General features: G+C 32.0%; 1 protein-coding gene across 2 annotated transcripts; it reads right to left on the bottom strand.

Moving 5' to 3' along the window:
- Nucleotides 1–272: 272 nt before the first annotated feature.
- On the bottom strand, nt 273–26,721 carry LOC148598768 (protein unc-45 homolog B-like). 2 transcript variants are annotated; one of them, XM_088560670.1, is made up of 21 exons: nt 26,583–26,721; nt 24,360–24,561; nt 23,383–23,558; nt 22,931–23,020; nt 21,595–21,762; nt 20,611–20,818; nt 19,048–19,215; nt 17,993–18,167; nt 17,644–17,713; nt 15,535–15,627; nt 13,885–14,019; nt 12,971–13,065; nt 12,294–12,435; nt 10,740–10,880; nt 9,638–9,753; nt 9,229–9,295; nt 7,945–8,061; nt 6,992–7,107; nt 5,991–6,108; nt 4,618–4,776; nt 273–3,642 (listed from the first exon to the last, which is right to left on the bottom strand). In XM_088560670.1, the coding sequence occupies exons 1-21, from the start codon at nt 26,592–26,594 to the stop codon at nt 3,385–3,387; spliced, it is 2,826 nt and encodes a 941-aa protein (XP_088416796.1). In that variant the 5' UTR covers nt 26,595–26,721; the 3' UTR covers nt 273–3,384. The 2 variants fall into 2 exon arrangements, with proteins under 2 accessions (XP_088416796.1, XP_088416797.1); XM_088560671.1 differs by lacking the exon at nt 26,583–26,721 and adding an exon at nt 26,379–26,489.

Here is a 26,721-nt window from a genome sequence, read left to right as displayed (position 1 = left end):
ATATAAAGAGAATGGATATGGTGAATATGTCAAAGAGACAATAACCCCACATGGATGTAAAATGTCAACTCAAGGTCACCTATGTTTGGTTACCAAAGGCATAAAATACAGAGCCAGATCAAGGGGAGGGGATCCATCTCCTCCTTTTCTTGGAAAACTGTGATTAGGTATTTTATACAGAATTTTAAAAAAGCAAGCAAATGATACTCTAGAACCCCCTTTTATACATCTCTTGATCTGCCCCTGTAAATATTGATAAAAATAACTTCATATAAAAGGATATAATTTTGTTTATTTTATCACACTCTAAAAACACATTCAATAAACTTTGGCACATACTCTACAATGATAACTCCCAAACATATTACATGAGTATAGAGTTTGATACAATGATAAATACGGCCATTCAAAATTAATTTCTTGCTTTTAGGACAAATTGCAGGTAAGCAAATTTGTCTCTACTGGTTGTTTCCTTCCCTCCAAACTGCCTATACTGATATCAGCTAAAATTTTGAAACTGTAGCAGCAATTTTCAATTTTTTTTCCATTCTTGAGATATTTAATAAGTGGGCTACCATTTATATAATTAAACTATAACCTCCTAAAATGATAAGTGGGAATGAGAATAGTAGTTTTCAAGAAATGTTACCCTTTTTTACAGAATTGGTTGAAAAAAAGTCAAAAATTTCGAATTGCCTAAAATACTGATTACAAAGAATACTTATTGGTTATTATTTCAACACATTCAGCTGACAGTGCTGACAAATTGACTGACTATACATGTGAATAAGCCTTTAATCATGACTTACCAAATACATAACAATAGTGAAACAGAAGTATTTTACTTTTACAGAGGCAGTAAAGGGATTTCAGGTTAAAACAATGAAAGGCAATGCATGAAATATTTTGGGGATAAAATTTGTCAAAGATCAAGATTTCATGTAAACTTCTTTTTCTTCATTTTATTGGTTGAGGTAGCCTAAGAATCCATGTCTGTTATACTTAGAAATGGCAATGCCTGAGATTCTAGTCTCCTTAAATAAACATTGTAAGTTTTTCGACTCTTCCTCATTTCCTGTCAGGATGCTTTATTAACCATTTAAATGACACTTTTTTCCTGTGACTGAGTTATGTAAAGCATCCCTGTAAATTTCTTGTTTCTTGGGACAATAAAAAGGTATACAGAAATTCCTCCTTCCCTCATTGCTTTTTATAAAAAATAGTATGAGAACCATGAAATTAACTTTGAATAGCCCATGATACCAGATATCATTTTAGATAAATTAGTAGTTATAATGTATAAAAGACACATGCACACACAAATGGCAAAACACACCAAAGGGACACTTTGTATCCTATAAATATTTCATTATTTGACATTTCTTCTTTTATAGAAAATGCTAATGATTTACAAAAAAATATGAAAAATGAAGAAAAATATACAATGAAACTTTGCTGTATCATCTGAGGACATATCAGTTTTAGGAAACCTTATTAAAATGAGACCTCTTCATTTTTCCATTCAGTCATAGCTGCATGAAGAATGTATCAACATGTCACTCTACTTTCTGTTTTGATTACCTTTTTCAGAATCATTGGATTTTCCTATTAAGTAGCAGTCTTCATGCATGTTAAAAACCCGCCAAATTTACTTTTATTTTTTGCTTAGAAACAACTGTATACCACACAACCAGTCTTAGTTTTTCATTTTGGTGTTGCACCTTTGAGATAAAATTTATAAAGATTGTACATGAAATTGGCACTTTGCAGGAGTTATTTGTTCTTGGTTTGGTTTGGTTTGGTTTGGTTGATTTTAGTGGGAGATTAAAGAGTAGTTTTCTCAAAAGTACAGATCTAAATACAGAAAAGACAATTGTCATATAAAAATATAGCATTCGTAGACAAAAAAGCTTTGTTTAATCCGTAGGGTTTTCAACACTATGAATTGCCTTACTATAGGCAGTGTCTGAATTGTATATGGATTGGTACTTAAATGATTTCACAAAACTGAAAGCTTTAATCTAATTGAATGATTACGACAGGTCATCCAAACAGAAAGTAGAATGGAGTGTTGTAAAATCCTACAAGCAGTTATTGAATGAAACAGTTGAACTTTAGACTGCAATTTTAGAACTCAATAAAATATTAGCATTTAGAGATTTCATGACGGATATGACTAAAATGGTTTCACTTAATGCTTGTGTGAATACAGAAAAAGCAAATATTCTGGAATCTGTGATGATCTAAAGCTTGTATTGTCAATGAAGTTATATACCTGCACATGAAAACATGAATACATTGTCACAGTCTAATTTGAATCAGTAAAATATGAAATGAAAATGCCAATAATAATGAGTAATTAACATAACGAAAAACAAACAATGATTAGCACTTTGTAAAAGTTTGAACATGTCACAAATTGATAAATATATTTGTATGTAAAGGCAAATTCAGGTTTCATCTCTTCTCCTATCTGTTCAAATACAAAATAATAATGAGTTCATAAAGACAACAAAAGTTTCTTATGCACCAAATACAACTTTATTCCAACTAATCTATTCTTAAATTTCAGTGAATTTTAAATCAAGGAAAAAATATTGACATTTAATTTATCAAAAATATTGATGTAAAAAAATTAATTGTCTTTTTGTCACATGGATTGTGGATTCAAAAAATAAAACGAAGTACCTTAGCTTTTATGATCTGAAATAACCTGTTTTTTTTCATCTGACATAACACAACAATAGACACAATTACATGATATGTAAAATGGATTGCTTATAACTAAACAGAATAAACCATATTTTGCATATAAAAGGAAGTTGAACAACAAACTCATTAAGTTCTTGCTGTATATAAGTTACAACCAACATGGCACTTAACACATTTATAAACCTGTAGGATTGATATAATAGGTGCAGTAAAAAATAACTTATGGCCTTATTGTTGGTATTGTGTTGAAGTAAAACATGTTTGCTGAGGTTTTATTGGCTATATAAATACCAAACTGGGATATTAAGACCATTATTGGTATTTATAGAATGTCATGGTTTATAATAGAATGGTTCAGTTGTATGCATGAAACATTGGGTTCAGATGCATGTACATGAAGTCCATGATTACTAATGCAAAAAAAAAAAATCAACATTGCAAGGACAATGAGATATTTCAGAAATACCCTCATTAATGTTTTAAGTATCACTAGTTTCATACTAAGAATAGTTTTTCAAAGCTTATTTCACATAATTATTCTCTGAAATTCCATAGCACCTAATTAACAAGCCATAAATTTTACTGCACATGATAAATTTATGATGAACGCTCATGGAGAATAATCCTAGGCTTTATCTTCCAGTATTCCTTATCAATCCAGGAAAGTCCGACCTATTTGTTAGGTTTGATAATTCCATACTCCTCTGCCTTTTTCAGACCCTCTTCACAAAGTTTCTTAGCCTGCTGTCTCTCAGGTTCTGTTAGGATGGACACTGCCATCAAAATCTCTAATAACTGTCCTTCCAACAATTTCTCGGCTATTTCTTTACTAGAGTTGATCATGTTACATATGATAAAGCAGCCTCGGTGCTGAAGTTCTGGGTTCTCGTTTACTAACAATGACTGCAGAATTTCCATATGGGGCCTGACCTAAAGTGAGAACCAAAGTAAAACACATTAATTTTTTTGTATTTATAATACATATGCCTGTATACAATTGTTACAATTTATTCAGGCAATTACCTTTTCAAGTATCTGGCAAAAATTATCTTGTTTCAAGCACTGCTCCCTTGATGCCCATTTATAAAAAAAATACATAAAAGTTTCATCAAATTCTGTTCAGTGATTGGAGAGGAGTTGAAGATAAGAAGAAGGGAAAGACAGTATGATCAAGCGGGAAATATAACAAAATGTAAATTTATATCATTTTTTTTTTAGACTTTCACAATGGTTATATACTCCCAAAGGAGAATAAATGGTTGCATCATCAACTGGGTCCACCATACTTATGTCCATAAATAGTATCAATATCCAAATGGCAATATCATTTAGGAGCTTTAAAATAGCATCATGGCAACTCTATTTCTGTATAATGTTAGGGATTACTGAAAATGTGATTGAGAACCAAACCAGTGGTCCTTTTCACAAAAATTCGTAAGAGTAAAATTAGTCGTAAGTTATGACATCATAGTATTGTGACGTCATAACTTACGACTAATTTTACCCTTACAATTTTTTGTGAAAAGGGCCACAGTCCTGGAAACATTCCCTAGCTTTGATTATTAAATACAAATTGAATTATACTTTTTTCCCAAGATAGGGATAGCCAAACAGTCAACATTATGTTTAAGAAAATTACGTTATCAGTCTTACCCATAATTTCTTACAAATGCTTGAAAATTAGGCCCACAGACATTTTGAACCATGAAAATTATTGGAGCAATTTTAACCATAATGGAAAGTTAAAAAAATAATATAATAGTGCTGACGATATAAAAGGCATTTTGAATTTGTTATTTCAAGAACATTTCAGGTTTCACCCATGTATAATTTTTTGTAACTGGAAATTCATTTTTTTACCTATCCCCCTTAATCATTCCTCTATTTTTTTCATAACATCCATACCTCTGTTATCTTTTGACAGATTTTCTCACTGTGTGATAGCATGGCGAGGGCACCAGCTGCAGCCCTAGCGACTAATGGATCATCATCCTCGTCACTAATTCCACTGTAGAGCGTCAATAACTTTACTCTATCATTTTCTCCTTCAAACATTGGTATCACCTGATTGAATTAAATATCAATTGCTTAGTTAATTTCTGTTTACCATACACATGTGGATCTGATTCAGTCAATGGTCACACTTAGTGCCTCCCAGGCACATGTAAATTGTTTTTCCTAATGTTTTAGTAGTTTTTTTAAAATTTTGATGAGAGATCAATGAACTCTCCTCGCCATCATTGATGTCTTCACAATAAAGTCATAGAATTCAAAAACACAACATAAAACACATAACTACATGAAATGCAGCTTTTCATATACTGAAAATAAATGTATAACTATTCACCTTTAACTTCAAAATAATAAAGTCATAACAAATTGTAATTGTATTCCTGAAGGATGATCACTGCCTATGTTCAACAATTTTTGTCATATTTTCAGACTCCTCTGGTTCTATTCATTTTATTTTAGAGCATTAATATTTTTTGCCTAGTGACCCCCACTTTTCTTTTCATAATTTCATTAAGCACACCTTAAAATGTTTTTCATGAAATTCTTACTATTTTTTCAGGGTTTCTAAAAGTTAAAACCTACTAAGACAAAACCTATGGAAAATCCAGAGAATCCTTTTCTTGCCAAAATCTTAAATACCTATACCTAAAAAACGACCAACCAACCCATCATTTTTTTTCCTTTCATATTGTTATAGCATGAAAGATTTTGAAAAATTTCAGAATCCTTTGAAATCATTGTTATTTTTAACAAACAGCTAACATCCTAAAGATCATTTCAGGAGTGGCAAGTTGACTTAGATCTCACCATCGTTTGCCTTGCAATAAATTCTTAATATAAGTTTTCTTTTGATGATGCATTTAAGGTTATACGATGGTGCATTTGTGGCATTTCACCATATCTGTTCCTATTGTACATAAGTATGACATTGACTATGTAATTTTAATTACAATTTTTCAGCCTGGTGTATTTTAAGGCCTTTTGTTTTCATCTTGCAGCTTCAAGCCAAATCCACCACACTGACACATGTGATATAATTACTTGTAAATATTTCATTTAGTAATTCTGCAAAATACTAACACAGACGACCTTAACCTTAAAATCACATCTTACATTCCAAACCTAAGGTATTTCTTGACAATGGAGTAACCTTTGACCTACCTTTTCACACTTGACCAGTTTGCACGTACACTCTGTCAGTGCTATCTTTAAAATAGCACGGTCTTAAAAAAACCTTTAACCTTTAAAAGTAACTTTTGACCTACCTCTTCACACATGACCAGATTGCACATACACTCTGTAGATGCTCTTTTCAACATCTCATGATCTTCAAACATGTAATGCTCAATCTTAGAAAATCCTTGCTCAGCTAAAACCTTCTTCCTGCAAGTGAAAATAATTTTCTTCTTACTATCTTACTCACTGATATAGTTTGCTTGTCACTTCCATCACTTACAAATCATCGTTAGAAACAATGACTTTTTTTTAACTTGTTTAATAACTTTTACTTTTCCACAAGGGTCAAGCTTTGCACAGTTAAACAGTTAAGTTGTGTTAGTTTAGGACTACAGACAATTAAAGACAATCACGAAATTGCTGAATGTGATTACAATGAATCCACCAAGATAGTGATGTCCTACTTTTTTTGGAAGAGGGCCATGGCTTATGGAACTGAGAAAAGAGCTTTAAAATTGAAACCGTGAGAAGTAATCTGTACACATGAGAGGAAGGATTTTAAAAATAATTTTTAATTCAAATTCTTCACGAGGACTATTAATTTTCCATTGTTTTAAAGTTCATGAAGTGACCTCTGGATGACATGAAATGACTTCTGGATGACAAATTCAATATAGTAGAGTGGAGTGAAATACTTGGTCTTCCTTTTAAATCATATTTTACATATATAAACAGAAACTGAACTTTTATCTGGGCCATTCCTTTTTTTCAAGCATTAATTTACCTTGCTTTACTATGAAATTCCATAAAATTCCATCTACATGTAGATACTTTTACAAGGAACATGTATGTCGACTAACAGCTAAGACTAACAGACATGTTTGGTAGTGTAAACATACTTATTTCGGGGCATTCAGGGGTTTGTTTTTTGTGACTAACACTCTCTCAAGCATTCACAGCAATTTCGTTGTAGGGTGTTTCCTTACTCTCAAAATTCACCAAAATCAATCATTAAACAGAATAAAAGAGGAACTACATTAAATTTAACACATTTGATCCTAAATGCGGTATCCAACTTCTTAGTACCCACCTTACTGAATCACTGATTGATGTCAAGTTTGTCAAAGCCAACAAGGCTTCGAAGTTCTGTAGAGCTGTACAGTCAATGTGTAGCAAGTTTAGCACAGGTCTAACTAACTCATACATCTATGAATAAAATAAAATATACATCTTTTAATAAAAAGAAAATAAAAAATCTTCCTTTTATTTGTTTATTTCTGTATGTTGACAAATTTTAAGTTTTAATATAAAACTATGGGGTCTAATGGGACATTAAATGATACCCTGTCTAATATTGCATCACACTTACATACTTCTTCAATATCCAAAGAAAGATAACTCTAATTCATCAAGAGAATTGGGGAGTAAAACAGCTACTAAGGCCATAACTTTTGTGAAAAACAGCCTGTTCAAACTGAAGTTCTATCTTTATCTGTATTTCATGATATTAGATAAATATGCAAAGTTTGAAAAAGATCCTTCCATATATTCTAGAATTATCATCTGGAAACAGTTGGGTCAAGGACAGACGGACAGACATTTAACTTTTTCAAAGGATATCACTTCATCTGGCAGGGTATAAACTAAACTGTACTTCAGTTAAATTTGAGATCCTCATGCTTTTGTCAAGTAAAATGTAAAATATTAATACATGTAAATCAAAGCCTTCTCTTTATTTTATTGAAACAGCGCTTTTCCTCAAACCATGAATAATGCAAAGTTATAACAGAGCTTCTGAGTCTTTTGAGTGTTAAATGCACAAAATATCATGTGCAAGGCATAAAAAAAAATTCTGTTGTTTCTTAATGGAAATGCTTCATTTCACTTGAAAGTTAAGACATGAAAATAAACTTGCTGGAAGTTCAATCATCTAAATAGAAAATTAAACTGTGATCTAAAATTTCAATGAAAAAATCGTTGCAAATTTCCAGATTAGAGTGACTGGATGCCACATCATGTATCTCTGAGTACTCTATGACTTACCCTTTGCCCTGGGAAGGTTGTCTGTGGGTTCATAGTAATTGACAATTTAGCCAAGGCATGGGAAGCTATCACTAGTCCAGGCTCGGTGTTGTTCTCAATGGCTAATTTCAGCAAGGCCTGAAAACAAAGCTAATAGTCATTATACTGTACATTGGCAAATTTGTGTGTGTATGTGTGTAATTTTATTTTTATTCAGAGTAGGCAAGAGTGGGTAAATGAAAACCTTCTCAATCACCATCTTCATTAAAAACAAAAGATTTTATAAGTGAAATAAAAATGAACAATACACACTGTGAAAATTTAACCACAAATTTTGAGACAAAAACTCATGTAAAATAACCACAAAATAAGTATCATCTTTTGAGTTTGTTTATTCTTTACCTTTTCTCACTGAAAAAACAAGAAAATTCCTACTTTAAGCTGTGCAAAATTTCCTTATCTCACCCACAGGGGGAGACAGAACATGTGTGCATAAAGAGTTAATGAAAAATCATATCCTACCAATATTGAATATGTGTTTAAAAATTCTTTTAGACTACATGTTGTAATTTTATTGAGAATAACCAGTGATAGATAATTTCTTGCAGTTTGTTTATACTACTGTGAAGTGACCTTGTTGTGGTGTATCACTGGCCTGATATGTCATGATCAGCTGTTTGATGCAGGTAATTCCAATTCAAACATTATATTGGAAAACTAACTCGAAGTGAGAAAAGAATTAAACACCCACTTTTCTCAAGCAAGATTTGGAAATCTCAGACATCTTAAGGAAAGATGTCTGATTAGAGAACAATCACATCTTAGCTTTGAGAGACTTATATTTCCCTATCTTGCACTAGCACAGGTGTTTAGATTCTTAATATCCAGTAAACAACAGTAATTCTATCATAAATATCAAACCCAAACTTCAAGTACTGATAAAGCTTTGGGCCATAATAAAAACGTTTCCAGATTCCCATCAAAATTTGCTCATAATTTTGGACAGAAGGGTGAATTTTGATTTTTTTATTATTTATCAGTGTAAGAGAAAAATGCTGTCAATTTTAAAGAAATTGATATGAATTGGTAAAAAATCAAAATAAGATTTCTTGAGGTGTTGAAAAAACCAGGTCGAGAGGGGATCAGAATCTAGGATATTTTTTTTTATTTTAGCTTACCACCATTTTTTCAGTTAGTAGATACATGTAACTGCTTAAATAGAAGGTATTAGATTAAGTATTCATTAAATATGGAAGTCCTCTCCCAAGGTAGTGTATAAAATTTATCCCAAATTATCCTACACACCTTGGCAGCCCCTTGTTGAACAATCAGTCCTCTCAGATTTTCCTCTGTGGCAATGGCAAGATATACTCTGTAATACAATTATATAGAAGAGTGAAATCTTGTAACTACACATTGTAGGTTCAAGTGAGTCTACAGTTTTAGAAATATTGTTAAATTGTGAAATAAAACAAATGTTTGGCTAAACTGCTTTTATGTATACAACCTGTTGCTTAACAAATTCACACAGGCAAAATCAATGCCTATGTCTTATTACACAAATTCACCTATATTGATCAAATACCTATTTTGACAGATTTCACAAGAAATTTAACACAAATTTTACATATGTACATGTGAATTTCACGTGAAGCTCAATACATATGATTTTCCCATGAACATTATATGCCAGTCTGTACTAAGGTTCACTGACCTACTGATAAGTTCCCTACTAGCTTTACTATCTGTGTTGCACAGAGCCACTAAAGCACTACACACTCCTGCCTCAGCTACTTTGTTAACTCTCCTTTTAACAGGCTCTGGTTTATCCTAAAACAGATCGATAAAATTCACGATAAATTTATCTTTATACAAATTGTACGAGTATCAAACTGTTATTGATTTTATTTTCCTGGTTAAGAATTCCAGAATGTCTTGTCCCTGTTTATCGTTTTCTCCTGATTATAGAACTCTCAGTCAACTTATTTCTCTTTAATACATTGTATATTGCATGAATTTTTAATAAACTTACAAAGCTACTTAACCTATTTGAAAATAAAAACTTAAAAACCTACAAATCTCTGGAATAGTCACTTATCACAAAACAGGAGAACTTGAAATATTTCATCTTTGCACAACAACACTGACTTCAATACATTATAACTTATGGATCAAAGACTGAAGTGGCCAGGTAGCTGTTAAGTTGAAAAATACAGTCAGTAAACAGGAAGTATAAGTGCTACAGACCTGAAATTGCATCCCACAATATGGGACCCCATACTGAAGTTGCAGACCAAATATCTAATGAGTGTGATTTATAGTTGCTAAGAGAATATTATGAAAAAATTATCCCTGCCAATCTGATTTTCACTATTCTATAAGCCAATTTGCACAAGTGCAACCCAGTCAAAAATCCTTTGCTAGCACTTAAGGTGGTGCCTTTCTCAAATTAGAGTCATATACATGTGTTCCTAGCTAGAAGGTAATATGACCTACCGGAGTAGTCTTCAAAGAAAAAAAGAACATAATTTCACTTCAAAACCTTGTGCAAGATAAAAGAATATAGATTCATAAGCAACTCATTGCCATATGAGTCCCATAATTCTTGTAAAATCTGTTGAATCCAAATGGTGCAATTTGATCAACTACAAATGGTGGCTAATAATCCTACAAAAATTGAACAAGATCTGTCAAGCGGTTTCCGAGGACTTTCATCCACAAGTATGACTGAACAGACACTAGTATTTTGGTGTCCCCTCCCACATAGCGGTGGGAGACAAAACAGCAAGGCATAAAGGTGAAATGAATATACAAACTAGATCATGTGTTTCTGGAACATGTTGTTTGGCAAACTTGGCTAATTCTACCATCTCCGGTTCTACCTCTTTAACATCATAACTATTTGTAAGATTGACAAACACTGTTGCTGCTGGGTACAACACATTCTTGTCTGATGCCTGTGTAGAAGTACAAACCAAAATTAATGAAAAGTACAGTCCTGATAAAGATCTAAAAATCATTAAAACATGCTAGAACATTCTGACATGTACGGCAGAGTAACATTATAGGATTAAACAGCTATTTTCGGTCGTTCATACATGTATGAATACATGTTCATACATGTATGAACAACCGAAAATAGCTGTTCAATCCTTATAATTCTATCAGACAGTCAAAGTTAGTCTCTGAGAGCCCCAGTCGGTTATATTGATACACTGTGTTTATGTTTACTCTTCAATACACACACATTCCTTTGCACACATATGGGAGCGCAGACGAATATTTACACATAATTGGCTGCACAACGACATTGAAGGCAGCATGGACAAAGTGATAGTTGGCATTCAAAAATACGAGATGTAAACAATTCAACAGGAATATAATTATTAAGGAAGAAGAAAAATTACAACGAGGTGTTTTTAAGTGTTCAGTCATAAGTTTCTTTCCCCGAGCTAAAAATTACTCTCTGTAAACTAACTTGACCGATAAAATCAATGTGCATGTAATAAACTATTCTTATGGCTATATTATGCTGTTCAGTTCGTTGCCACACTCTTTCAAACTACACGGCTGCCATATTGGTTTCAAGTTGACTGGCGTTCATGCATGTATGAACTTTCTGGCAACGACGTTCTCAACCAATCAAAAACGGCTATAGGCATGAAGAATCTCACGATTAGAATTATTATGGGATAATTCACTGGGAAAGGTGAGTAACCAAAACAATAAGGAATCATAGATTTAAAGAAATGAGAAACTTTTTTTTCACAGCTGATGTTGTCATGATTCTGGTAAAACAACACAGTTTTAGTTGGGGTTATCTAAAATTATGACTGTTCCATTTTAACACTTCATTCTTATATGAAACATGAATATGCAGCATCATCAGTGACATCAAGAAAACCAACAGAAAATACTTCCCCCCCCCTTTTTTTTCTTCATAAAACTGTCATAGAGAGGGAATATATTGATTGCATATTTCAAACCAATGATATATTTTTCTGTAGATTGATACGGAGATTTTTCCAAACATTTTTGGTTTTAACTGAAGCATTCTGTAAGTTAAGTATGAAGAAATCTAATATAAACTAAGGGTACAGAAATTTGACACACACCCTAATTACAGGAAATTTTGACCACATCTTTTTTTCAGTTTCTGGAATTGATCTACATTTTCAGTTAAAAATTTGTGATTGTTCCTCTGTTTATGTTAATTTGTTCTTCAAAGAAAATGTTTAAGACAGTTGAATTTTTAAGTCATTGAGCCAACCATGAAAAATAGGGAAAATAAAACTGTCTCAAAAATATCAGTGTTGACAGTACCACTTTGCTTTCAAACATGGGGTATTATAATGTTCGAGAATATTTACGGTAGTGACATCAATCAGTGACTTGAGAGCAGGGGTATCATCCACTAACTCCTCCTTGATTTCAGCATCTAATGTCAGGTAAGCCAAACCTTCTGTGGCCCAGCGTCTTAACTCAATATCTTTACTGGAATTTGTCAAAAACCTGAAGAAAAATTGGAAAATATCTATGACATTTTATATGTACGAGATACATATGAATTTGAACAACTAATTCAGTAACTTTTAGAGCATTGTGGTCTGTTTAATCATTGACAGTAAATAATGACTATCAATGGTTTTTGTCATCAATTACAGTAAATTTACATTAGTATTTATGTCTTCGTTTATTTTTGCCAATAGGGAGGTGGTTCTACAACAGGAATGGCTTATAATTGTTCTGTCTGACATGATATAAGTAATTTGGAAGTAATTGTTAGAATTTTTAATGCTGTTGCAGAATAAGTGTTCTAAAATGTCTCATATTCTCATTGGTCAAGATACCAGTATCCTCCACAACAACATGATTTTGCATCATAAACAAAGTGGATTTGTTTAGTACAAACAATTCTGTCCCCCTTAAACAAAGCCTAATATCATACATGTATTTTTGAATATAGGTGGAAGTAGACATAAAATATGCCATGTTAAAAGGTAAACCATCTCATTTTTTCAAGTCAACATCCCTAGTTTCTACTTACTTTCTGCAAACTTTGGCAAGAGTAGAAGTTGATCCATCAGCCATAGGTTTATCACTGGCATCACATCCTCCAGCTGACCCTAGTTTACATAGTCCCTGAAAGGAATAAATAAATATAATACTCAATGAACCAAGATACTTTATTATATTAATCTTTATGACCTGCGACAAAAATCTCCTGATAGGCCAAGAAAAAAATATGGCTGTTTAATGTTTCATTTGGTGAAAAAAATAAGAGAAGGTAGGTAGGTAAAATCTTTATATTTTTGTAAGCTTTTATATATTGACACTTAGGAGGGATTTCTGAACTAGAATAGTGCTCAACTAAAACTAATAGTTGAATTATTTCTTAGGAAAAATACCAGTGAAATTTGCTAGGATAGGTAGGGTAACCTTACACAGACAATTTTTTTTCTCTGGCCTTATGTTCATTGAAGTATGTATACCCTTTCTAAATAATATAATAACAAAAAAAAGACAAACGACAATGTATTAAAAGATCACAAAACTCATTAGTTGTAGAACAATGCATAAAGAGCAATTGTGCAAGAAATTAAGGACCATCAAGATACATAAGAACTACAAAGGTGAAAATCAATCAATAATCAAAGCAAAAATTATTAATTTGACCTTGAGATCAAAGTTCAAGATCAAGGTCACCAACCACTTGTGAGCTCAAAAGTAACAGCCCAAACAACAATCTGTCATGCTTAAATCATTCATTTGGCCTTTAGATCAAATGTTAAGGACAAAGGTCTCCATCCATGGTATGCCTGAGCTGATATTCTCTCATGCCAAATATCATAAGCCTTCACCAAAAGACAACAAAGTTACAGCCCAGACATGAAATTTTTACTAAGGAACCTACAGACTGATAACTGAGGGTGGGACACAAATACTAGTAACATAACTTACCACTAAGGCACGAACTTTGACCTGGTCATCCCCGTCTTTGACTAGATTCTGCAGTAATGGTACAGCTTTCTTTAACAAACCCATACATTTGTCTTTCTTGGATGCTGAGTGTACAATAGCTTCTACTGCTACTTGCTGAAATTCAAATCTTATTATAGAATGACAAGTTCTTTCATGGGCTCATAATCATCAAAGTAATGTTTTACACATTTATCAAGATAACTCTTTGAAATAACAAAATTTAATTTACAACCCCAGAAATTTGGAGATACACCCACGATGCTAAATTTAAAATTTAAAAATGAGCTTATATATGTCAGATTTTTTTTCATTTTCAACTCGCTTACTTGTTCATAAAACTTTTTTTCATTGAAAACAGTAATTACATGTATATTATATAGTGATGAATACATTTTTTTAATCGAAAACAGTCATTACATGTATATTGTATAGTGATGAAAATAATCTTTTAATTGTTCAGTACAACACATCAGTGAGATGGTGTTACATCAACAATGATCTTACATAAGTCATGGTCATATAAAAATGTCAGGAATGGAAGGGTCTAGCAAAAACATCTGAAAAATCACTAACATTTTATAAATTACAGTGAAATATGTATCACCTTAACCCCTTTAAAGACAGAAACATATGTGGATGGGGGTTGGATAATACTGGCATAAAATGTAACTAAATTGATTTGAAAGGACCCTAGAAATTGTCAGGTTTATACAAGTTTTTTCAAGTTTATTCAGAGTTTACTTTAAACAGGTGTAAGAGTAATCAAGGGAACCAAGATTCTAACAGAAACAAAAGAATGGACAGGGGACAAAGACCAGACATGGAAAACACACACACACAACAAAAAAACACAAAATAACTATTAAAATAATACATACAAAGTAACAAAAGCAAATGAGCAACTAAACTCTACTAAAAACTGGGAGCATGGACCAGGTGCACCGGTAGGGTAAGCGTCCTCTGATTTTAAAGAAACACATGCTGAATTTCTCATAAAAAGAAAAATCCAGATCAGACGAAAGACGAAAGGAAAAACTATGACACGTTGAACAAATCAGTTTTCATGGTGCAGATAGATACACCGTAACAATCTGCAAGTTCATCATGACAACCATAAAACTTCTTTAACAAAGACAGGCTAATAAACTGTACAGAATCAGTTTTTAAGTAGCTGTCTTTGTAAGAATCATGCAAAATCTGAAAAATGTGATACACCCAAAAAAGGCTACATATACTATGAAATGTGTAATTATTCAATCCAGTTTGTCTGTTCTTAGGAGATAATCAATAATGAAAATCCAATAGATTCTATTGTATTTGAGTGTCATTTACAGAGTTATCTCCCTTAATTTTGAAATCTACAGTGCATTCTATACAATTTTTATCTCCTAAGAACATGGTTTTTATGAAAAACCAAATATTAATTTCTGTTGACTATGGCAATTCAATCAAAATACCAAAAATAAAAATATGTAGGCCTTTCACCCATGAATCACATTTTGCATGATTCTTAGCTAGAGTGCTACTTAACCTCTTGACAGAACAGAACATCTTGACAGATATCACTGTAATATTTTCAGTCTCGTCAAAAATTAATGTTATTATGTATGGACACTTCTAGTTACCTACCTGATGTAAGGAGTTTCTGCTCTCTGCTAAGTGTAACATAATGTCTGTCACTCCCTCAAAACTTAGTATCACATTACCAACTTCATATGGACCCTAGAAAAAGAATAATAAAAGAATTAATCATATAAAACAATGATGAGTATTTCATAAATAAGAGAAATTCTGAGAAAGTTTTGAGGGGTTGAAGTTCCACCTGTGAAAGGAACATACATGTATAATAACATGGACAAGTGTTGGCAACATAAAAATTATACATAGTGAATTATTATTCATTTTAGTAAATTATGGGCTCTGGGTATCATAGAATACTTGTTACTTAAAGTGTAATATTTGGTTTATATGTTTCTATTCAATACATTTAATTTGACATCAACATATATATTGATATATAATATAATTTCAGAAATAACACGCTTTCTGATTGGATAAAATTTTTTGTTTATCATCTCATAGACCAAATTTTGTAATGTGACTATCATACCATAAACCTTTTTTTTAATAATTTACTCATTAAATTTTGATACTAATATTAATAATAATGAATGACAGTTTTATTTTTTCAGTCTATTTGAAATAACTTAAATGCCCATAATGCAGACTTGAAAATAAATTGCTACGCACCACTTGATCGAGGTTATTTCTTCATAGACCGAAAAAATATAACTGCCATTCCTTAAATATCAATTCAGCTTGATTAAACAGGGATATATATTCCCCGAAATCTAACTTTTTTTATTCTTATTTAACATACTAGATACACGTGTAGATATTACAAATAGTGTTATTTTAACTCTTGTATACTTTTTGAAATTATGTGTTTACCAATAGTGTACAGCTTGAATACTAATGATGAAGTAGTGTGAAATTTAATTTTGTTTGAATTAGGTAATATATAAAGTGACAAAATGAAAATATCATTCTCAAATCAAGTGAATACCCTTATTTATTATTTATTCTTTTTTTTCAAATTCTTGTTAATTTACTGCATCTCATTCAAAGTTTTATTTAATGCTAAGAAAGATAACTCCAATATACAACTCTTCCTTTTGGTGATAAAATATTGTTGTTAACAACTTTTCATATTAAACATGATTATTTATAGATAAAACGAATAATTTTAGCCTAAAAAAATTACAGTTAGAAAACGTATATTTTGTAACTGCAATACAATGCATCATAAACCTATATTATGGCTGGTTGGTAAAAAATATATTTAGTGCAATGACTGTCTATGAATGTGATGTAATGTTTATATATGCCAAGCTGCATTTAAAAATAAAAAATATCATTATAAGGTAAAAAATTCATGTAACAAAAAATATAGAAAAAGAATTGAGTCAATCTATACATTACTATTTCCCTATAAAACAACAGCTGTTGCTTATTCAGTATTTTATGAACTATCAAACTGTTACCGTACATTGATTTTTCTATTGATGAATTAGAGCCAAAATAAGGCTGTTTTCCAATGCCGAAAGGGTGATTATTTCCCCCCTACAATTCTCAAATTCTGCTATTGGTTCTTTTCAATAAGTCTTGTCAAGTCAGGGCTTACCAAATAAGGTGAAAATTTTTCTATTTTAAACTCCAGCTGTAACCAGCTGTATGATGAAATATAATTATCTTACAAAATCCTCAGTTGGTTATACATGTATATATTTTGATAATTTTTTTTCCAAAACTTTATCAATCCATGCCCTGTTTGTCATTTCATTGTAAGGAATGGGTTTTTTTAATTTTCCAGCTATTTTTCTGATACATGAAATTCTAATAGTATTCAGAAAATAAGAACTGATACGGTGAATATGTTAAAGAGATAACAACTCCATTCAGATGAAAAATGTCAGTCACACATAAACCTTCACTAAATGACAGGGTAACCACTGTGCAGTCTGCAGCTGACCTAAAAAATAACATTATACACAGGTACAGCAAAATAGCTTCCTCTATATACTCAGGCAACACGTAAACTGAAATCAAGAATGAAACATGACATGCAGAGGCCAGAAATGCCTGACAAGGGACAGGCACAAAAATATGGGAGGATTAAAGTACTTAGGCCTGATCACAACCCTCCCCCTTTTAAAACTGGCCATTGTGGAACTTTACCTGTAATAACGTAGAGACTGCTTTAATGGCTTCCACTTTGGATTCATATAACTGATCACTAAACAGATCTCTGAAAGAGAAGGAACAAATCATAAATACTGAAACTATAAAGTAAGAAAAATAGAGAAAAGTAATATATGTAGATCTTCAAGGGGTAATATACAATGTCATTGGGGTAATATACAATGTCATTGTCATAACACCTTTACCAAAAATTGTCTATATTTAACAGAACACTGTAGATATTTTCCATAACAGATTGCAAATAAAATGTAAAAGAAAATATTAAGTGGGTTGAATTTTTTCAATTGTTTCCCTATGGATTTTTAAAACACAATACAGCTCTTACTTGAAGAAGTTGTTACATTTGTCCTTAAACAAATCTCTTTCCTTGTCGCTGCGTAGATCATCATAGATTTTGGACATACAGACAGAAGAATGCATCTTGGAAGAATCAGTAATTGGTAAAGTACAGGTCTCATGCTGCTTAATGGCAGAGGCTACAGCCAATAAACCTTCTAATCCTGTAATAGGTCAAATCATAATCTACTTATAATCAGACCTACCAATTGTTCCATTCAGTCACAGCCAATAGGATCTAAAAACACTCCATTCAACTTTCTGTTCAGCCAATCAGATTTCATCTGTTATGATTTTGAAATGAAAAACCTGATGGCACTGAAAAGGTCTAAGTTCTGTTCATCAGAGCAAATACAGTACTTTATATCGTATAGCATTTCTATTATCTACGTGTATCAACTATTCATCTTAATTTGGACATCACATCAAAATTGCAAATCACTTTACTAGGGGCTGGTATAATGAAATCAACTTGTCAGTCAGTTCATCATTCCAACCGTCTGAATTACATCACAATTATACACAACCCCAAAGGATGGGTTGATTTCAAATTCTGTTTGAGGTTTTACTGAAAGAGTAATCAAGGGAACCAAGGTTATAGCGGTAATCAAAAGAATGTAATCCAGGGACAAAGACCAGACATAGAAAATAGACATACACAACAAAGAACATAAAGTAACTAAAATCATACATACAAAGTAACAAAAGTAAATGAGCAACTTGGACTCCACTAAAAACTGGGAGCATGGACCAGGTGCACCGGTACGGTAAGCGTCCTCTGCTTTTCTAGAAACATCCGCCGAGTTGCTCATAAAAAGTCAAGTCCGGCGTAGACAAACGAAGTTTGAAATTGGGCATAATCCTAAGTAATTAGGTTGCTTTCTGATATCAAATTCCTATTTTGTGGGAGCGTACCAAACACCACAACAGATGTACATGAAATTACATGTGATTTTCATATCTAAAGCACTATTTTTTTTTAAAAAGCCAGGTTGTAAAGGTGTTTTCTGCAATTTTATTTCTTCGTCATTTAATCACCCTTACCTTCAGTCTCCAAAAACTGTTTTGTCCAGTGCAGTCCTGTCTCCCTGACAACATATTTGATCAGTAGCTCAATCACATTGTCCCTGCCACATGCAGAAACTTTAGCATTCTCTATCATCCGTACCAACATTGTTAAAGCCATGTCTGTCAACTGTTGTTGATCTTCATCTTAAATATTGAATAAAGTATTCATATATTGTAAAGTTTGTGTGTTCATGAATGAGTAAATTGAGTATCAGTCTTTGTATGTATCAGCCAAAATGTTAAAAATGTGAAATATGGATGTTAAAAATTAATCAATGGTGGGTAGAAATAATGACCAAAGAAGACATCGAAACACGCATTTCCCCCTTTTTTGACTTCTGGTCTTTTCTGGTCTTTATTTCTACCCACAGAAAGTTGCTATGGGCAAAGTCTCTTTTGATGAGAAGAATGTGCGAGACTTTCTTCTGAGAAAACTTAATACATCTCTGCAGAACCCATAATTTCCAAATTTTTATAACACAAATAAATAAATAAAAAATAGTATCAATCGACATATCAAAAGACAAAACAGCACCTCCGCACATGTGCAATCGTCTTCTTCAGTGTCAGCAAAATTCGACTTCTGTTTAGTTTTCAGTTATATACTAGACAAAAAAAAGGATATCAGATTTGAAGGTTACAAGAACATTAATGGTTATGTGGAAATATGTCTCCAAACATTAAAATATCTTAAATGCTTCTATAATATATGTATCATTTAAAAATTCCTGCCAGTAATTGAAATCAAGTTTCTGTTCCCTGGTCTCCCATTAAAATGCAACCTGATCTTATGCCTGCTGACCACAATTGACTTAGATATAATTGAAGAACTTTTCCAGTGAAAGTCATCTATTATATTTGGACAGCTGTGAGACATAATTTTCTTAGGTTAAATGTGACATCAGTGCATTTACTTCATTTGATAACTCAACAAGATACTGAGAGGCATTTTTTAGGACTAAGCTAGAGAAAATGTACATGTACCTGTATTTCCTACAGCATTATTTAAGTTATGGCAGGTGGCAAAGTTATATATTTTACCAACATATCTACCCAAACAAACTTTAACCCATCCTGTTCTTTGCACCTGTCCCAAGTCAGGATTTTATGGCCATGTATGTCTTGTTCCATTTTCACCATAAGTTTATATTTATGTTACTTCAGTATATAGGGGCAACTCTTTTGCTTTACCTGTGTATGATGATGTTTTGGGGCCAGCTGCAGCATGCCCTATAGTAGAAGGGTTTGCTCATTGTTCACTGAAGACCAATGGGTGGCCTAGGGCTGACATTTTCATCCCAGCAGGGTTGTTGTCTCTTTGACATATACACCACGCCATTTCTCCTTATAAAGTAAGCACTTACTGATTCTAAACAGAAAACTGTACCGAAAATGATTTGAAAATCTGGTTTTAAAATATCTTTAATTGTGTCCTTATATAATATTCAAGAATAAGTAACAAAAACTAAATAAAAATGATATGGAACAGGAAACACCATGTTTTGTTTGTTTTTGAAGTACAACAATTGATCACCATACCTAATTCAAACTTAGGATATCTGCATGGGTTCATTGCTTTCCTTTCATCTTTATAATGTTGAAGTTGTGATCTGTAGTTTTCTAAATCTGTTAAGGTCACCAGTATTTTCTCAAACAGAAATGAAGCTGATGTAGAGACTGGTTCACTGCTTACTGATATCAGTATACCCATTTTCTTCATTTCTACTGTATCAAGTACCAGTTTACTCTACAATTTAGATTTAAGTAATAGAGAAATATCATATTATTGCTGTATTGAAGTGGTTTTCAAGTATGATTTGCAATGATAGACTTACATTAAGCCTCTCCACTTCACTGTTGTATTACTAAATTGTATGCATTCAATCTAAAAAAAAACAAACTTGCATTCACATACAGCCATGACCTGTAGAAGTTTGATTGTTCATTGCTTAACTTTTGTTGGATGACTGTCTCATTGGCAATCATACCAAATCTACTATTTTTATAGTCAGTAGAGAAAATTTTGAAGTGTTATTAGCATTATAAATGAAGCATAAGTAATATTTGTTATCGTTTTCATTTTTTTTCACTGAAATATCACAAACAAAGATAATGACTAAAAAAAAGTTTAATATTCCACTAAACTAGCAGTCTTTATAAAAATCCGATAGACAGTGATTCATGCGTATCAAAAACCCATGGTATTCAGTTTTATTTCTTGTTCAGAAACCATTTCTGATCACATAACCAGTCTAATTTTTCATTTTGGTGTTGCACCTTTGAGATAAAACTGACACTTTACTAGAGTTATCGTTCTTGATTTGGTTGATTTTAGTGATAGATAAAAGTATGATTTTCTAAAAAGTGCAGAAATGATTTTTGTTAAGTGAAAGTATAACATATATATAGACTGAAAAAGCATCATTTGTTTGGTGTGTTTTTCTACACCATGAATCACTTTACCACTGACAGTGTCTGAATTTTATGTGGACTGGTACTTAATACTTCAAGGAAGATACTCACCCTTGTTTTCGACCCTTGACTCAGGTTAGCAAGTGCCCTAAGGGATGCCTGTATAATCTCTGGGTCTTTCTCATCAAGCATCTGTTTTAGTTTAGTTACACCATTCTGTTCACAGATGAACTTGGCCCCTGCCTCCTCCCTGGCTAATACAACCAGGTTGTTGGCTGCCTGTAACAAAATAGTATTTGAACTTAAAGACAATCAAAAATAATATTTGACATTTTTGCCCAATCTGATCAAAATTAAATGTTATGTAATGCTCCCCATGAATTTCAGCTCCCAAATCTAATATTATTCTATTTGAGGTTGGGTCGGGGGTTAATGCCATCATACCATAAATTGGGATATTTTTGTGTCTGGTTACTTTGGCAGTTTTCTGTTTAATTTTGATGCATTCAGAATGAAGTGTTTAAATTATTTTCTCTCAGTGAAAACAAAGTATTCTTTGTTATCCTTTCATAAACATAATGTTTGCTCATCTGCCTGTCTTTGTTGATAAATTACTCTGAGATAGAAATCAATTAACAACAAAGATACATGTACTTAGTAAAAGTTTTGTTTTTTTCCAAAAAAGTTGTAAAACAATTAAAGACATGTAGCCTGCTAGTTTCTGAACTTCATCACTATTGCTGTCAGTAATTGTTTGTTGGTAAAAAAATCCTTAGAACTGTTAGTTTTCACATTACTTGCTTTCGTCCACACCATCTAGTACATCAATATATATTGGCTGTCAAAATTTCCCCTTATGTTATATTTTGGAGTATTGAATTTTGACACTTTTCAGAGAGGCACCAAATAAACCAGAATAAAACTAACACCAAAATATGCCAATTTACAGTATTTGAACTGAACTAACTTATCGCATGGTCAACATTCTTCCTGAAGATGGTTCATGTATCTAGTTTGTAAATAGAGTTAAAAACATAATTTCGCAATAAGAGAAAAAATAAATTGTGGAAATTATTACAGGAAAACATACAAGGCTGATAACTTTTAAGAAATTCATTGAAAATAGATAAGATTTTGCATGCAGGTAAATCTTGCTATTAAGAACAACACAACCATATGGCATACATGTCAGTTCTCTATACATGTACTTTCATCTACAAGTATGATGTGTACAATGACATGACTTATTTTATCTAGGACAGCAATCAATATATTTTCACATTCCATACTTTTTTACCTATAAGACAATGTGGAGTATAAGCTGACTTTTGACTGAAATCAATGCAAAAAAACATAGATCTCTTTTGAGTTTAGTCGTCGGTTTGCTGAAAAAAAGTTTACTTACAGTCCGAAAAATACAGTAATTTTACTTCATAGTTTTACCCACCTGTAGTCTTTTCTCCTTATCACAACCAGGGTCAAAGGTATAGTTAAACATCTGTGCCACCTTTGAACTTGTGCTGTTTTGTTCTTTCACCTAAAATAAACATGGTAAATAAAAAAGTCAGAAAATTAAGACATACTTTGTAATACTTGTACATTTATCACCTGTATTTTTAAAATGAGACTATCTAATATTATTATATGACCTTGACTTATTTATCTATAAAACCACTGAATATGATTTTTTTTATTACTGGAATAATCTTCAAATGAAGTCTGGGCTTAGTGCAATGAAACTGTTTAAAATAATTACATACATATTGTACGTCTGAAATATTTTTTGACTGTTTGTTATGACATATAATATCAAGGCTTTGATTGGAGTTACCATGGAAGTTTGGAAGACTAAAGAATTGAGACAGATTTTATATTGCCATGGCAGCCATAATCAAATACCTTTTCTTGAATAACAGGATTAAGTCTTTTAAGTATTGGTTGTACTGCAGAATTTTTAGGGTCAGCTTTAACCAGAGCTGCAGCATCCTTATATGCCTCTTCAGCTTTGTTTAACTTTTCATAAGCCTGACATCTCCTGTATAAGGCCTTAGGATCATCTGGTACTAATTCTAAGGCTGAGTTGATAAAAATAAAGAAATATCAAATATTGGTTACAAACTTGAAATTTTTAGTAAGCATACTTTCTTCATGTAGTAAGTAAAGATGTCATTGCCAATGCTTTACAGTTTGTTTTGAAATATGGTAAAGAAAGGTACATGTTACTCAGTTTAAATAAACCATATAAGTTTTCGCTTTCAAAATGTCAAGTTTGTTTTTAAAGTTCACATTTTAATATAAAACACACATTGGGATCAGTGAATCGTGTAAATAATTACTCTGGAATTTTAGAAATGTACGGCTTTCCACAATAAACTTTGTCATGAATGTTAACTTTCCCAAAAGAGAAACAATGCAATAATTAATGTTACTTCATCTGGAATGGTAAGGCCTAGACAAAATATAGTCCTGTTCCCTGCTACCACCAAGAAACAAAAAAATTGGGTAAGTACGTATGTAAGGAAATAATTTCACTTTTTAAAATATTTTACATTGAGAGAGTAATCAAGGGAACAAAGGTTCTAGCTGTAATCAAAAGAAAGCAATCCAGGGACAAAGACCAGACATGGAAAACAGACATACACAACAAAGAACATAAAGTAACTAAAATAATACATACAAAGTTTCATTAATGGGGAAACAATCCAGATTTCAGTGCTTGAGCCAATATGGCCATAAAATGTTTAGGGTAGGCACCAAAAAATAGGGTAATGGGATACATACATGTACTTACATGTATTTTGGGCAAGAATAAATGGGAATTCTAGAAACTGGATAGTCAAACAAAAACAAATATAAAAAGATTCTAAAAAACTTACAAGCAGTTGCATCTTGTACAGCATTAGAAAACTTTTCTTTTTTCAGATGGCATGCAGCTCTGTTTTTATAAATGATGGCCTTATCTGCATCTTTCAAATCTCCCAAATCCAAAGCTTTTGTGTAGCAAGTTATAGCACTGTCTATATCTCCTGCTTTAAAATGTTGGTTTCCTTCTTCTCTTAAACACTGTGCATCAGCCATCTGTCAATATTCAAAAATTGAATACCTACATATATATACATATATAATGTGGCACTTAAGGCAAAGAGTTTCATACAAGTTTGAAAATATAACATGTAAATACATATGTATATAAACAAATTAGGGAACTTGAGTTATTCTTTGAATCATAATTTATATTCTCTCACTCAAAAACAACCATAACATTTTTTTAAAAATAATTTAGTTTTCAAAGAATATCTCCTACCATTTAATGTCGATTTAAAAATTATTTTAATTTTTTATCAGATAAAAATAACTATTTCCTATACCACTAGCCTGTCCAGAATTATACGGCCCTACTGGAAGAAAACTGGTACCAAAATATACATATGTACATACTTGAACAAAACTTTAGTTTGAAACGTCATTAATCTTCTGTAATTCATACAAATAATCATTGCTAAATCTTCTGTTTATAGAAAGTATAAGCATTAATGGGCTTTAGAAATTAATTATCTACTTTATATATATAACAATGATTTCCATTGACTGCTAAAAGTTGCTTCCTTTAGAGTTAAAAATATATGAAAAATAGTTTATTGATTTCATATTTCCAGCTTATCTATTACAAATCGTAAAAATGAAGATATAGGTTAATTTTATTTTATTTAATGTGGAGTATTACACGTGTCCACATACAAGTCAACAAGTAACATAAGCTTTTAAGGACTATTTAACGGACACATTTTTTTTAACCGCTTGGCTGAAATGGTCACCAGGCTTGTGGGGGAGTAAAGTCCCATTTTCAAAGCAGGAAAAATAGCAAAACCCCTTGGCTAGGGTAGGTTCCTGGAAACCTGGACATATGTGCCACTAAAATCCACAGCAGTGATAACCTTGTGCTTACAAGAAGAATACCAACCACTCTGCCATCCTACTACTACTACTTGTGGCCAGAGTTAATAGTGACATTAATAACAGGGATGTAAAACTACATAGATTTCTGTGACAAATATGAAGCAGAAGAAAAATGCTTTATTTGCAATTTGCACCCCCACCATATTGGAGCTGAACATCAAACAACAGATCAAGTTACATCAAGAGAAAAAAAAAGAGGAGAATTATTCAAGGCATTAAGTATCAGTAGTTGTAGTGACTGAGTATACATGAAATAAATGTTTTAAAGTAATGACACATAATATGAGGAATGTGAAACCGTAAACGCTTCCTAAGAAACATGTGAATTAAAACACCTAAGTCCTTTTGTAAATTTGTGTCAGCCCTATTATCATGAACTTCCATAATGGTAATACAGTTAACGTGTTTATTGTCTATAAGCGTTCTCTTATTGTCATGGTGTCTTTGGGTCAAATTGGTCTGTTTTAATAAGCTGATTACGTCAATTTTGTAAACATTTGGGTGCCAAGTTCTGACCATCCCAATCTTGGATTAAGTTAAGATTTGATTTCCTTTGATCATCAAAGCTAGCTTTTATTTCCTAGACTGGTGTGGTCTTCAATTGCATTTACCAGATATTAAAGAATGAAGCTGCCATGATGCTATTTTTAAGCTGAATGTTTTACATACACAATCTGGATACTGATGGTTTTTCTGGCCACGAGTATGTATACTAACCCAGTTGATAATACAACCATTGACACTCCCTTTTTATATAGAACTACATAAAAAAATACTAGAATACAATATCTAAAAATGATATGCCACAGCAAGGGATCTAAAATTATCAATAGTTTAATTTGACAAGTTAATTTTCTCCTCAATTAACTAATTTCTGACAGTACTGGCTCCCATTTTAAACGTATATGAATATAACAATCGTTTACAAACTAATTTACCTCTTTTACTGTAAAACGGTTTGCATTAATTTACGTCAATTCAGCTGTAAACATTGAATCTAAAAGATGTAGCAATTTTCATGCGACTTTCAGTTTTACAGGAAGTATATACGTTATCTAACTCCGCATTAAAGAGCGCACTTTATAATATCTTTAAAATTTTCGTTTTAACGTTAAAGGGCTTATAATTGAATACCATCTTACCTCCAGCTTCATCGTTTTACTCCCTGTGTTATTTTTTAATCATCTACAAGCGTCTCCTTCATATGAAACATGGATTTGTGGATGTCTATGGTCCGCCGTCCATATAAGGAAATGTCATTTGAGATGCTCTCCTGGAAAC

This window comes from Perna viridis, chromosome 14 (genome assembly GCF_037379345.1).
Source record: "Perna viridis isolate PV_CMFRI_1.1 ecotype Kerala chromosome 14, ASM3737934v1, whole genome shotgun sequence".
NCBI classification, from domain to species: domain Eukaryota; kingdom Metazoa; phylum Mollusca; class Bivalvia; order Mytilida; family Mytilidae; genus Perna; species Perna viridis.
The sequence above is the reverse complement of the archived record's forward strand: the minus strand, read 5'-3'. Positions and strand labels throughout refer to the sequence as shown.